Source organism: Falco naumanni, chromosome Z, assembly GCF_017639655.2.
Source record: "Falco naumanni isolate bFalNau1 chromosome Z, bFalNau1.pat, whole genome shotgun sequence".
Taxonomy (NCBI): Eukaryota; Metazoa; Chordata; class Aves; order Falconiformes; family Falconidae; genus Falco; species Falco naumanni.
This window is the reverse complement of record NC_054080.1, coordinates 45,572,763-45,587,549: the sequence shown is the minus strand read 5'-3', so window position 1 is coordinate 45,587,549 and position 14,787 is coordinate 45,572,763. Positions and strand designations below refer to the sequence as shown.

Below are 14,787 nucleotides of genomic sequence, written 5' to 3'. Positions count from 1 at the left end.
AAACCTTCCCCTAGTCTGTGGCTCTGACCCTCCCATATTGGCTTTGTCCACAAGCCTCTCTCCCCTGGCTCTCCTTCCTCCAACACATCAAACAGAATCCCTAAACTACACTTCGAAACCTTTTCAAACCTTCCTCCACTTCATCTACCATCTCCTATTCAATAACAAAATGCTAACGTTTAGCTCCAGCCAGTCAATGGCAGAGGAATGGGAAGAGTAATCACATCTTCTCATTTCCTCCTGTGTAGTCCCTAGGCTTAAAGACGTGCTTCCAAACTTCCCCATCTTCCTTTTTCTAACTCCTACTCAGAGCTACCCTTCACCAAATAGGTTAGGATACATAACAGTTACCAAACCTAACAACTACCACTCTACTGCTACTCTGGATTCATCTGCTTCCTCCGACATGTTTTCCAACTTACAGCAGACTCATTAAGACAGGGATTTAACAGATACTTTATCAAGTATTTGCACAGCACCCAGCACCACAGGATGCTGGTCAATACTACAGTACCACACTTAATAGGGTAGCGTGATACCCTAGTAAACTGACATATACTGCACTTAAATGCCTTTGGAATTCATTTCTGGGTAGACAAATGTACAAAGCATATCAACTATGCATGCAGTGATTCAACACCCAAAAAGTTCTTCAGGATAGAATTTGGCTTAATCTTGATTAATCTGATGTACTTCACCTCTTCCAATGGAAAATTCACCAAGACGTGCTTTATTCTTCCATTTCCTCTCTCTCTCTTTTGGGGTTGTTGGGTTTTTTTGGGTTTGGGGGTTTTTTTGTTTGTTTGTTTGTTTTTGTTTAAAGGGAGAAAGTATCACTGCACCAGAGACTGATGAAAGGCAAGGTATGTAAGCTACCATCTAAAAATGTTATTTCTGTCCTCCAAACACAAGAAAATCCATGGGGGGCAAACATTTTTAATTCTCAGCTTCTGCTACATGTTTGTAGTCTGTCTGGCTTTAGTGGAACTGTAAAAGACTATCAAATCACCCAATATATTTTCCTTACAGCTGTAGGTTGTTTTTCAACATAGTTTACAAACATTTGTCCAATTCAGGGTTTTATTTCAGTTTGCTTTTATGCAGGGGCATCCTCTCCTTCCTCTGGGAGACTTCTGTCCTAGCTAAGAGACCTCATTTTCAGGAATATACTCCTGTTATTAAGCCTCTGCTGACCATTTTGCAATTTCTTATTTATACCTACGTATATGAATGAATGATTCCTTCTCTGCATTGCTTTTAGTACCCCATAGATCCAGACTGCTCTCATGCCTCAGCTCAGCAGTAATTTAATCAAGCTTCATGTTTTGTTCATTTTTATTTCCCTTGGAAGTCAATTCTTTAAATCATTTAGTTATGACTCTCTGAAATCTTCCTGCAGTTAAAAAATATTTGCGTTTATACAGTACCCAAAACAGAAGGAAGCATGCCACTTGAAATTGCATAATGATGATGAAAAAGAGACAGAGTAAGTCTACAGGAAGGACATCACACTACGTAATAAAGATGTGTATGAATAAGCATACAAAGGCCTATTACTACTTTACTATGGGATATGAAGACTGTATCCCAAAATTGCAGTTTTTAACATTTGTATCACCCTACAAGCATGTCTTACATGCATTACAGTGACACTCCCATCTCCACCTTCCTACATTCGTGCTCTCAGATTTTTCTCCTCATGTTGAATGTATATTTGGAATTACCCCTCAAAAGAATTTCCTAAAGTATTTTTCTAATCACTCATCTCTGTAAGCCCTTTAGCATTACTCTATCTGCTCAGCACAGCTCACACCTATTCTTTGTTTAAATAATTACCTCATATTATGTTAGAGCATAATATGTTTGCTCTTTTTTCCACATTACTGATAACCCTGACTCAGAAGTTCCTGCTGCAGAGTACATGGTTTCTTCTGACTGATCTAAGGAACAAAAGGTTAATCAACTGTTAAAACTCTGATTCTGCAACATTTTTAGACATAGGTACAACTTACACATGCCAGTTTTCCGACTGAAGTCAATATCATTACTCATACTCTTAATTCCGTACATACTGTAAGTGCTCTGCTAAATGGAGTCAAGTCCCCTGTGTGCTCCTGGATTAATGCAAAGAAGATACAAGAGAGCCTAAGACTTGACTATTTGTTTTAATGCTTGAAAGCTCTTTTACCCCTCTGCCTGGAGAAGTTCAGCTATTTCTGGGAAAGTAACTTCTGCTTCACTTCTGTAATGTCTTTCACCTCCCATAAAGCCACCACTTTATTCCCGCTAAATCAAATATTATTTTCAAAGTAACCACTGCTTATCATTGGTAACAAAACTCCAGAGAGCCAAATAAAAGGCAATAAACATGTAAGTGACTCAGCTTCTTTTTAAACTGCAGTCACATCAATCTGCTCAAGCCATGCCATCATCACTAACTGTTCTTTGAACTTCCTTGCCTCAGAAGCAAGCGCAACATTAATTTTCCATATCTATCAAAGCAACGCCTTGGAAGCCTTTTTTATTATTCTCAAGGGCATCTCCCAGGTCATGGGCCTGGCCCTCACTTTGGAAAATGTCCGGTCACACAGTCCAATATTTCTCTGGGCACATCTGCCTGAGGACATAATTCCCCATTTGCCCAGTGTATTATTCTGCCAGGTGTAATGCTGGTCTAGCATTATAGTCTCTTTTCTTATGGCAGCAAGGGATTAAGAGAACTTTTAAGTTTTAGCAGGGTTGGGGTTGTTTTTTTCCAAATGCTGTTAATGTCTGAAGATGACACAGCATTTAGAAATATTATTTCCCCAGCTAATCTGCTGTTCTCTGCAGAGGGAGAGCCATCTTTCAATTGCTAGTTTGAAACAATTTGCTGCAGTATGTGGATATCTCAGTATTATCTGCACATCAAGCCCTTTCCAGGGCTCTTTCTGTTCTCTGACTTCCCTGAAGCCAGCATATGAAGCCTTGGGCTCTCCATTAGGCACAGACCTAAGGCCAGGGAAAAGGTACTGGCTGGCCCTTTGTCTCAGCATCTCTCGTGAGGAATTCTGTCAAATTGTATTTATTTCTTTATTTACTAAATTCTTGCAGCTTCGTTTTTGACAGAATGCCTTGATTTAACTTCTCACAGCCATTCAGCTTCACTGCAAACAGTCTGAAGCACATGAGATTACTTGAAAAACACTACCTCATGCAGCACACAGTACTTCACATCAGAGAATAACAACAGAAATAATTCCTGAATTTTTACTTCCCTATTTAACTGCCTTTAACATTGTGCTAATCATTCTGAAATTACACCACTGAAGCCTTAAACTTTTGATTTATTTTTCTAATGAAATTACACAAAATTATGTATTGACTGATTAGTCACTGTTCTCCCACTTGAGAGAGTCTAACCCAGAGAGAGGCAGACTGAATTACCACCAAATATATCAATAATGTAATATACTGGAGAAGAGACAGCAAGGTTTTGTGAATTATGGCATTTTTGTACAAAATCTTCTAAAGTTCTTTGAATAATTCAACAAGCATGCAGAGAAGGACATGCTAATCGATGCATGGGTCTCCAAAAATATTATTGAAAAGTTTCTTGGAGGCTAGTAAAGAAATTAAATCACAGAAGAAAAAGGGGGCGTAGTCCTCTCATGGCACTGTAAAGAACAAAAGGTCAGGAAACAAGGGAGGGGAACAAATGATCCATTTTCACAACGAAGGAAAAGTATCTGTGAGGATTCTCCACAAGGATATGTGCTGTTCTTCATATCCATAAATAATAAATCATATTACTTCCAGTAGGACAGGCAGGCAAATAATGAGGTGACAAAAGCTGCAGACAATACTAGTTTATTCAGGAGAGCCAAATCTGAAACTGGCTACAACAGCTGTAGAAAGGACTCACTGAGGGACTGGGTAATAAAATTGTAAATGGAAATGAGGGCCACGAAGCGCAGACTAAAGAAAACGTGAGGAAACAACTTCACCTCCATTTTTAACTATATTTAGGTACCGTTCACAGTCAGACAGGCTTTAAAATGGGTATTACAAAGCAGAAAAAAACCACCATGTATTCCTTTTAAATGACACTCTGAAAGCATCAGAAAAATGTTTTCTGACAGTAAAACAGAATAAGCAATAATAGAATAAGTAAGCAGAATACCAAGAACCCTCCAGAAAATGGAAAAAACTGAAATGTTGTTACACTGCTGTCTAAGTTTGTTATGTACTCATGGCTTAAATACAGCAGGCAGTTCTGGGCTCCACAACTTTCAAATTATTAATAGAATTATATAATCTTCAGAGAGAGGCCACCAGTATGAGCAGAGTGATAGAACAGTGCTCACGTAAGAAGGAGCAACAGAAAACCTTATGCTTAGAAATTCTGGGGAGAAGAGAAGGGGGATATGGTAATACTTAACACAATAGAAAAAGTGAACAAAAAATACTCATTCAAGGAATAAGAACCATGGAACACCCATTAAAATGTTTGGGCAGATGTTTGAAAGCAAACAGGGATATTGCCTCACTCAACAGAGCAATGATAAAATTTTAAAACTCACCATCTCAGGGATTCTGTGGAAGCCAAAGCTTAAGCCGATTTTTACAAAATCCAACAAAACAAACCCAAATGTGTGGAAGATGGCTCTAGCTGTGGCTAACATAGTAGTTCAGATATATATTATGATCTAAGCTTTCAACATCTTATCAGCAGACCTATATATTCTACTGCTTATAATTCTCCCTTAGACAAGACAGAACGCTTGTTTCAAAGGACCTTTGGTCTCACCTAGTCTCACCTACTCTCACATTATTACTAGACTTGGGAAAAACTTGAGAAAAACTTGCAGGACTTAACTGTAAATGCCCAAAAACGTCAGTATAGCATCTCTTATACTCTGCCATGTTTTGCCTTCTAAAATTGATCCCCCTCGATTTTACATAGAATATACGTAACAATGTTAAAAATCAGTACTGAAAATTATTGAGAATGTTCTATGACTACAAGAAAAGTCAAAAAAGCAAAATTCCTTCTTCTTAAAAGAAAGAATAGCCTAATGGAGAGTTTGTTATCAATAGATAATATGCACAGGATTTTCCCCTCTAACAGTCAATGAAGATACACCAGAGACTTAGAAAACAAAAAATGCACAAGCCCTTTGTGTGGTACTGAGACTAAAATTTGCTCCATGTGGAAAAACAGTCTGTTTAATGTTGTGGCTGGAGCCAGACCCAAATGAATGATGAAGCATTTGCAGTAATAGGTTCTCCTGCACAGTCTGGATCAATTGTTCTTCCAGAGCTATTGTTCATGAGTAAAGAAAATGCTCCTTTACTCACACTGAGTAGTGCTCATGTAGCCAGTGCACCACACTCGGTTTCACCTAGTAAGATTACCTATGGCATGAAATACTAGCACTGTAAAACTGGCATCATCAGCCCTCTGAGGCACAACTGTAGGGCTTCAGCATCTTCCACAGATACGGCTGCAGTAGCACAGCAACACACAGCAGCTCGTTAGTTATGAGCCATTCACCCACTTATCCAGGCCGCTTTATCCTAACAGTGTCAAACCAAACACAGCTCCTTGTTTGCCCTCAACTCAGCCTTGTATGTGCCAAGAAAGTTTCCCCCAAAAAAGCTTGACCAAGCAGGAAGGAAAACGCATCATCGACCTCCTGTGTTGCAGAATGCAAATATTCAGTTACTCTGGATTACTTTTTTCGGACTACTGTGGTGCAAAGTAGATTGGTAAACAAGTCAACCTGTAAGATATTTTTTTTATAAAAATCTGTTCTGAACAGAACACGCTGGTGCTCTCAGATGCTTCTTTCCCAGTCATGCTCAGCTGACATGGCCATACAATGAAACACTGTGGTCAGAGTGACACTTTCCCTGCAATATTTCTCCTGCTCCAAAACACGTTTTTCTCCCACAGTTCAGAAGGTACAAAGAAAAGTCTGCATTTCTTTTGAAAACCCACACAGAAATAAAAAGGGCTAGTGTTCAGTTGCTGTGCTCATCTAAATTACACAATATTACCTATTATCCATGGGACTCTTCAGATTATAGCTTTCCAGACAACTCCTTTCTGATTATCAACAGCTATTCAGAAAGAGTTAACACAATATTTGCTTTTAGTAGTGAACGCAAGTTGCTCTTACTGCCTACCATTTAGTAATGATGCAGAGGGGACCGCTATCTTAGCATAATTGTCTATGAAGTAAGACCACTTTTGATGTAGTTGAGCAGGAACCTGGTCAAAACCAAACCTCCAGTTCAGATGCTGCAATATATGAAATGCCGATGTGAAAATGTATTGTTTCTAACTGCGCCATGTAGTATCTTTAACAGGGCTACCAAACTTTAGACTGTTTACATGAAAACATTAGGGAAACACTAAAAACTCCTAAAAAATACATAGCAAAATAAGTTAGCTGGCATGTGACCAAGATGACGTGTCTTGTGTTTACCCTTAACATTTGTCATTGCAGTTAAAACGCAAAGGGATTCATTTTCTCCTCTACTTTGCCAGTCCTCTCAAAAATGCCTTAATTACCTGATTTTCAACATATACATGAAAACAAAAGATGGTATAACAAACCATCCTTTAGCAATCACTGCATACAGAGAATGATGGCCACTGGCGAAAGAGGATCTTTCCTCTTTTTTTGACTTTTATGTTCTATGTGAGAGTTCTATGACTGCTCATGCTCCAGAGATTCCCAACAGGTCTATGAAACTGGGAAGGCCCTACACTTCTATTTATCAAAAATGAAGTTTTACTTTCATTTAGTTACCTACAGCAACTCTCTAAAGGGTGGGGAGGGGCCCCTGCAAGCACATAGGTCCCAAGCGCCGAAAAATACAGGGCAAAACTAGTAGCCACAGCATTTTTTTTTCTTCCCCCACAAACCCATTATTAGTTCTATAACCGAATATACTTCTTAGAGCTGGGATAGCTAGCAAAAGCGCAGGCTGCACACCAAAGGTAACAACTGTAAAACCAGTTGCACAGAAAACCAGCCTTCACAATTGGAAACGTGCTGGCCTAAGACCATCTTGGTCTTAAAAGCATCCTACTTTTGCACTGCACATTAAGTGAAAAGAAAAGCACACACTCTTTGGGGCCAGATTATCAGTAAGCAAAATTAATGCTACTGGCAGGGTCACTGGTGAACGAGATCTCTATATGCCTGGGATTCTTAACAAAGTACTAACTACTTACGCCAGGCAAGACACAATTATGGAGCTGGTCCTTCATCACCTTTATGTATTCCTCAGTCATTTTAAGTCTTGCTTGTGCAAACTTATCCCCTACTCCTCGTAAGATTTAGACCACAGAAATTAGTTTTCAGTGACCTCCGATAAAATTTTTCCCCATTCTGCTATGCAACTTGATGCGTCTGAAAGTCAAAGCAAATGCGCAAGTAACGCCAAAATGGCACGCTGCCACCCCCCACATGCCGCTCAAATCCGAGTTCGCATGCTGGCGAAGCAGAGCATTATTCAGCAATAACTAGAGGGCAGGCAGGTGCGAGAACAAAACGCACCCCCAAAACGCGCCCCGGCCGATGTGGAGGTCACTGGCCCCATTCCCTCCCCGCCGCCCGCCCCGCCGAGCAGCGCCGAGGACCGTAGCGCTGCTGAAACACTCCCGAGAAGTTTTCGGGAGCGCCCGGGGTGCTGCGCCCGGGGCCACGGCGACAGAGGCCGGCGCCTGCCGCTGCCGGCAAGTCGGGCGAAGCCGGCGCCCGCCGTGACTCACCAGCCCGGCGCGGGCGCGCCGCAGGAACTCCTCCATGGCCGCCCCGCAGCCGCCGGCCCCGCGCTGTGCCCGCGCCGCCCGCTACGCAGCGCAGCCCCGCCGCCCGCCCCGCCCCGCCCCGCCCCGCCCCGCCCTGCCCGCCGCGGGCGGTGACGTCAGGCCGTGCCGCAAGGGCCGGCGCGGAGCCCCGCGGAGGGGCGAGCTGGGGGGGCGGCACCCCGAGCGACGGGGGTCGCGGGGCTCCTGCCGGTGTGCGCAGCCGGCCGGGCCCTTCGCGGGTTTGCGGGAGCCGGGCGGCCCCGGTGAAGGCGCCCCGAGACCCGCCGCAGGGTCTCAAAGCAACAGGTGCGGGTCGGTGGCCGCGGTGGGCCCGCGGGCGGGGGTCGCGCCGTTTCCCGTTGTACAGGTGGCAAAACTCAACAGCGGGAAGCTGGAGGGCGCCGGGGTCAGGCGCAGCCACCGTGCCGGGGTCCCCTTACGGCGGTGGCACAGGGTCCGGGGAGCCCTGGCGGGCACAGCCGAGGCTCCGGCGACGCTGACTTCTGCTTCGGAGCCGGGACCCTCAGTAACCGCCGGTGCCCACGGCCACGTGTGTGGCTCACAAAGGCGCCTGCCGGGGCAGCCCGCCATATGGGGGAGCCGAGCGCCATGTCGCAGCGCGGGGGTCCCCGTCCCGGGTGGGCGATGTCAACGGAGGGTCGCGCCGTGAGCGTGGGGTGGAGCGGGCTGCCCGGCGCGCCCGGCGCTCGCCCCGCACCCGTGCGTTTCCTTTGCCCGCTACAAACGGCTCCATTTGAGCTGTGCCTCGCGGTGGGGTTTGCGGTGGCTAAGTATTAATAAATTCAGTGCTGTGAGATCTGGGATTTTTTTTCTCTTCTCTATTATTTTACAGCTCATCGAAGGTGTTACTGTAAAAGCTGAAGTTTTTCATTATAGCTTCCTTATTAACAAGCGTTCTTATAAGTGTAATTCACTCATTGGATTTGTTAATTCTTTCACGATACCTTGGAGATCCTGTTACTGAGTTGCCTGTCATGCTCCATCTACTCTGCCTGGTCTATGTTCCAGTTCCAAAGTCTTCTGGGGAACAGAAAAAAAACCCAAACCCGAATCCATATCACAACCGTTTAAAACTGAAAGGTAAATCTTCATCAAAATATTTGAGTGGACTGAAGCACCATACAAATGACATGAACCAAAGTATTGTGAATGACAGTGTTCTGCAGGAAAAATGGAATTCTGCTACATTTACTGAACATTTCTTCTTCCCAAAAACATTAGTGTGTTTCAGAACTCTATCTGAATTTGGGTTTTCTTGTTATTCTGTACAAAACTAGGTCTTTTGAAAGATTACAGGTTTTGCACAACATATACTTGTATCTGAAAATTGAAACTGAAGTATTGCAATAAGAATTGCTGTGTAATTTGAGATACAGAGTTGAGGTCTACTCAAACCACTTTGCCAAGTAAGAAATCAATATAATCTTACAAAAAAAGGGAGTAAAGTATATGTTTCTTTTCAGCAAAGTCTGCAAAAAAGATAAAAAATAAATAAAATCCAGCTTGCTACAGCAGCTGAACTGAAGTTTAGGAAACAGATGCCTAAAGGGGTCACTTTTGCTGTGTACGTATTAAAAATAAATGACGTCAGAAGGCAGACTCTGAACAGCGAATGGAGAAGAGAAAGCTGAATTTGCTAAAGCAGCAAAGTTGTGTTCTATGCCTCATGCCAATAAGCACGCTTACTCCCATGTACTGTAAACAAAGCGTTTTGACTAATTACTTCTTCATGCATCCAGTTAGTAGGTCTCTGCATGTGACTATGGGCAGAGTCAGTGAAGATACCTTTATGCTGTAATACCCGAGTGGTCTTCTGCCGGGCTTAGAAGAACCTGGTGGATTCTTTGTGATTTACATGCTGGCAATCCAGAGACAGCCCCAGTAATGCTGTGTTGAAAGCAAAGCAGAATGCACCTGAGCTCACTGAAAATCTTTGTAAGAGATATCTATTGAAACTGTATTTTAAACAACTTTTTTGCCTCCATAATTATTGTATGAGTTAGATATAATTAATTATTCATATACTATTGTGCAAAACCATGAACAGAAAGCTAGTCTGTGTGTCTGCTTAATATTTTATAGAAATTCCTTACCCTGATTCTCCTCTTTTCTACCTGACTTCCAGCCACTAAATTACTTCCACTTTACTGAAGCTTAAATTATAAATGAATTGGGACCCAGACTATTTTTTTTTATTCATCTTTCTGAAGTAGCTAAACAAAAACAATTCACAGTCACCCAGGAACTCTTCCTAAGGGGTGTTCTTCCCTTCATGTGTGTAACATAATTCCTGATGAAATCAGTGGGAATCATGTATGTGTCCCAAAGTGAGAGTTTAATCCATATCTCATTCACAGAATGGAATTATTAAAAAATAGACTTGTTCAATAATACTGAATTTCTGCTTGTTCATAAGCACATTTGCAATACGTCTTGTCACACTGAAGAGATTTAGCTTGTGAACTATGACTTCGGCTTTCTATGTTTTTGTCATTTTGATAATGCAAATGCAAATAATGTTGTACTTCTGAGAGAGTGTTTTGGAAGTGCATGTTTCTCTACTCACGTGGGACAGTTCATTTTTTAATTTCAGCCATTATCAAAGCACTCAGGAGTATATAATAACTTTGTGTATCATTCTTCTGTGTCCTAAAAAACCTGTAGCTCTGGTGATTATGAAGGAAGAGAATGCCTGACACTACAAGACTTTCTAAAACTCTCCTTTCATCTTCCCTGTGACCATCCAGGGAAAAGTAATTTGCATCATATACAAAGTATCCTAGTAAAACCTTATATCCTCATGCGTACTGTGCGATACCAAACAGTGCAGGCTTTTGTGATCTTCCATGGTTTCGTTTCATATCCATTGTATTTTTTCTTCAGGCATACGGTTGAGACTGGTTTTATTCCATGTGATGGAGAAGCAAAACCAGAGAATACCCGTGCCTCAGGAAAATTCAGATCTGAACCTGTAGCTCATCTTTACAATTTAGCGAGGAATTTGAAGAGCTGTCATATACAGCTATCCACTGGTTTAGTATTTCTATCATAAGTAGTGTTAAAATAATGTGGTAGTTTGACCCTGGCTGAATGCCAGGTTCGCACCAAAGCCACTCCATCACTCCCCTCCTCTGCTGGACAGGGGAGAGAAAATACAACAAAAGACTCATGGGTCGAGATACGAACGGGGAGATCACCCGGCAATTGCCATCACAGGCGAAACAGGCTCAGCTCAGGGAAATTAGTTTAATTTATTACCATTCAAATCAGAAAAACGCCTTCCCGCCCACCCCTCCCTCTTCCCAGGCTTAACTTAACTTAACTCCCAGTTCCTCTGTGTCCTCCCCACAAGTGGCTCAGGGGGACGGGGAATGGGGGCTGCTGTCAGTTCATCACACGCTGCCTCTGCCTCCCCTTCCTCCTCATACTCTTCTTCCTGCTCCAGCGTGGGGTTCCTCCCACGGGAGACAGGTTTGCACAAACTTCTCCAACATGAGTCCTTCCCATGGGCTACACTTCTTCACGAACCGCCCCAGCGCGGGTCCCTCCCACAGGTGCCGTCCTTCAGGCCCAGCCTGCTCCAGCGTGGGTCCCCCGTGGGGTCACAAGCCCGGCCAGCAAACCTGCTCCAGCGCGGGCTCCTCTCCACATGGGGCCACAGGCCCTGCCAGGAGCTGCTCCAGCCTGGGCCGTCCACAGGGTCACAGCCCCCTTTGGGCACCCACCTGCTCTGGCGTGGGGACCTGCATGGGCTGCAGGTGGGGATCTGCTCCACCGTGGACCTCCACGTGCTGCAGGGGCACAGCCTGCCTCACCGTGGGCTGCACCGCGGGCTGCAGGGGGATCTGCTCTGGCGCCTGGAGCCCCTCCTGACCCTCCGTCTGCACTGACCTCGGTGTCTGCAGTTGCTTCTCTTGTATAGTCTGACTTGTCTCTCTCACTGGCACAGATATATATTTTTTTTCCTCTTAATATGCTGCCCAGAGGCATTGCCGCTGTCGCTGATCAATTTGGCCTTGGCCAGCAGTGGGTCCATCTTGCAGCCGCTCTCACTGGCTCTGTTGGACATGGGGGAAGCTTCTGGTATCTAGAAGCCACCTCTGTAGCCCTGCCACTATCAAAGCCTTGCCATGCAAACCTGCTATAGATAAACACTTTAACCGCATATTAACAATCACTTTAATGATAAACAAGGCTGAACTTCCCATTGCAGGAGTTGCTATACTACCACAGTAGGAATAACTATTTTATGCACCGTGGAATCAAAACGTTACATGATCATTTCAATAAAAGAAGAAAAGAAAACCCCAGTACACAGCCATTAGCTATTGTAAGAGAACATTATTAAAGTATTTGAAAGGAAAAAGGTTATTTCACAAATTACTGAAGGAATAATTCTCTAGACAACCACCCAAAGAAACAAGAAAGACCGAAACAGCATGTAGCAGCAGCAGACTGACAGGCATTGACACTGGCTCTCCAGCATTTTTATTTTCAGAGTCTCTCTATGGTTTCTGCATAAACCCATGAAAGCTGATACTTCTTTATTACAAGTTTTACCAACAGGACATGTACTTAAAGTCACAATTTATCTAGTCTTCTGGATCAAGCATCTTCACTTTCTATGAGAAGCAATGCATTTCCACGTTACTTACACTTCACAGTTTTACATTTTTCAATTACACTGGTCAACCTATAAAGATGGGCAGAAAGAAACCATTTCAAATATCAGAACACTCTTCTCCTCCAAACATGAAGACTGTTCATCAACAATGTGTAAAACCTTTACACTGTCAAAGCCTCCTGTCTTTCTTTAGAGCAAGTGGGCATGAAAATGGAGCCAATGCACTCAGTGTCCCTGTTGGACTCCTGGTTTGCCCAGTGTAAACCAAGTACTAGTAAGAAATTATGTTCTCCAAGGGATCATGGTTGTTTATTGAAGTACTTCATTCCCAACCATAGATTTCAAGGTGAACACTTTGTAACATTCCGTGTTGCTCTTATGAGATACTAGGTATGGTAAAAATGAAATTGCTGTTGCTTTCTCCTGAGAGATAAAGAAGCCCTGATTGGCTAGGAGATAACTCTGATACAAATATCTGCTGAGGTTTTCAAAGACCGAATGCATTAATCTCATTTTAGCTGTGAATAGCACGTAATTCTTGTGTTACAATAATTGTCTGTTATGTTCTTCCATGCAAAACTGAGTAGATACGAGAGTGCAGGTTTTTGAGCCAAGGCTGGCTACTAACTCAAAGCAAAAAAGCACCACTGAATCAATACCAACAGTACTTTTCCCCCTAGGGGGGTTCAAACTAGATGGTCTTTAAGGTCCCTTCCAACACAGCCCACTCTATGATTCTATTCTGTGATTCTACTTGGAGGTATCCCAAACAATGGCTGATTGAATGGCTTGCTTAGTGGGAATGTACGGGCCAATAGGCACAGACAATAGAACTGCAGGTTTAGTCCTCTCCCAAACTCCAGTTTGTACCAACAAACCATGAAATAAAGTGTGAGAAGCCAGAATCCAGATTCGTCTCCCGTTAGAACTAAGTCCATGGAAACCAAGTTCCCCGGTTGTTCATCAAATTTCAATAAAACTGAGCACTAAGACAGCTTGTTACAGAAGTCAACCTGCTGTGCTGCTGCCTCCTTACGCCACTTACACGGAGAAATTGGGCAAATTACGTGCCCCATGTGAATATATCCCTAACTGTTTAAATGATCAGTCTGCTAAGAGACAGAGTATTTTACTTCATTTGCAAAGCCTGAATATGTGGTATTTGTATTAAACTAGTCCCAGGTCAAAGAAGCAATTCTGACCGATGTGCTCAGCTTTGCAGGTTAAAGCTATTACCAAACCTCCTGCCCACCTACTCCTCACTTGGAAGTTAATTGAAGGAAATTTATTCCCATTACACTGCCATTCACTAGTACTATTTAAACTAGGCAGAAAGTATGCTTCTAAGAGACAGTAATCCCTTTCAAAATAGGAGGAAAGGACATAAGCAATTTGACTTAAATCATTAACAGTCTTTGCTTCCCATGCACATGGGTCAAAGCCCTTGAAGACAGATCTCCTTTCCCAGCAACTCCAGTCTCATGCCTTGGACAATAAGGTTTTATGCTGCAGTGAGCACAAAGTATTTCCAAATTAACTGTAAGAAAATTAAACTAGATAAAACCTTTGCTGCTTTATAGCTTACCATTAATCAATTGCATATAGTATGTTTTTTATTATTGACTTCTGAGTTGTTTAGCAAAAGACCACAAGGGAACATTCTTACTAATATTAGTTTGAATGCAGATAAAAAGGAAATAAGAATGTTCCTCAAATTTCGAATTAGAGAATATAATGTTAACAGAATATTGACTCTCTGACCATAAACCTAATTCTGAAACATATTACATTGAATATTATATTGGTTACTATCTGAAATCCAAAGAGTAATAGAAGTACTACACATTTTGCAAGCTGACCAAAGTATGCAACTGTTCATCACAGATCAGCTATAAGTAATTTTTAAGTTAGAAACTACTTAATTAGTAAAGTATCATTATAATTTTAGTCAAATCTTCTCATTCCACAGACAAGTATCATAGCTACCTACAATTACTCTCCTAAAAAGAATAGTATAAAGCCAGTACAATTCTTACATTGAACTTTGAAATTCATACATAGTCAACAAATTCATAGGACCTCTGCCTCGAGGGAAATAGTGAACGTTTAGTAGATATGCTGGAGAGAGAGAGAGAGATTATATATATATATTATATATATAAAGAGAGAGAGAGAAAGAGAGAGATGCTAGTAGATAGATATGTGAGGAAGATGAAGAGTTTCTTTCTTTCAAAGTAGAGGAGCATTTACTGTGAAGGTTCCCAATACTAGTAAAAATATTCTATAAGATTAATAAAGTACAATAAGGAGCAGTCAATAGTTGAAAATCTCATGT

The 14,787-nt window shown here is 42.4% G+C and overlaps 1 protein-coding gene across 5 annotated transcripts in view; it reads right to left on the bottom strand.

Moving 5' to 3' along the window:
- PRUNE2 (prune homolog 2 with BCH domain) overlaps window positions 1-7,867 on the bottom strand; it is a 144,332-nt gene extending 136,465 nt beyond the window's left edge. For all 5 annotated transcript variants that reach the window (XM_040580045.1, XM_040580047.1, XM_040580046.1 and 2 more), the window contains exon 1: window positions 7,769-7,867. In XM_040580045.1, the coding sequence (XP_040435979.1) occupies window positions 7,769-7,804 (36 nt within the window). In that variant the 5' untranslated portion in view covers window positions 7,805-7,867. The remainder of the gene's footprint in view (window positions 1-7,768) is intronic.
- Window positions 7,868-14,787: the final 6,920 nt, after the last annotated feature.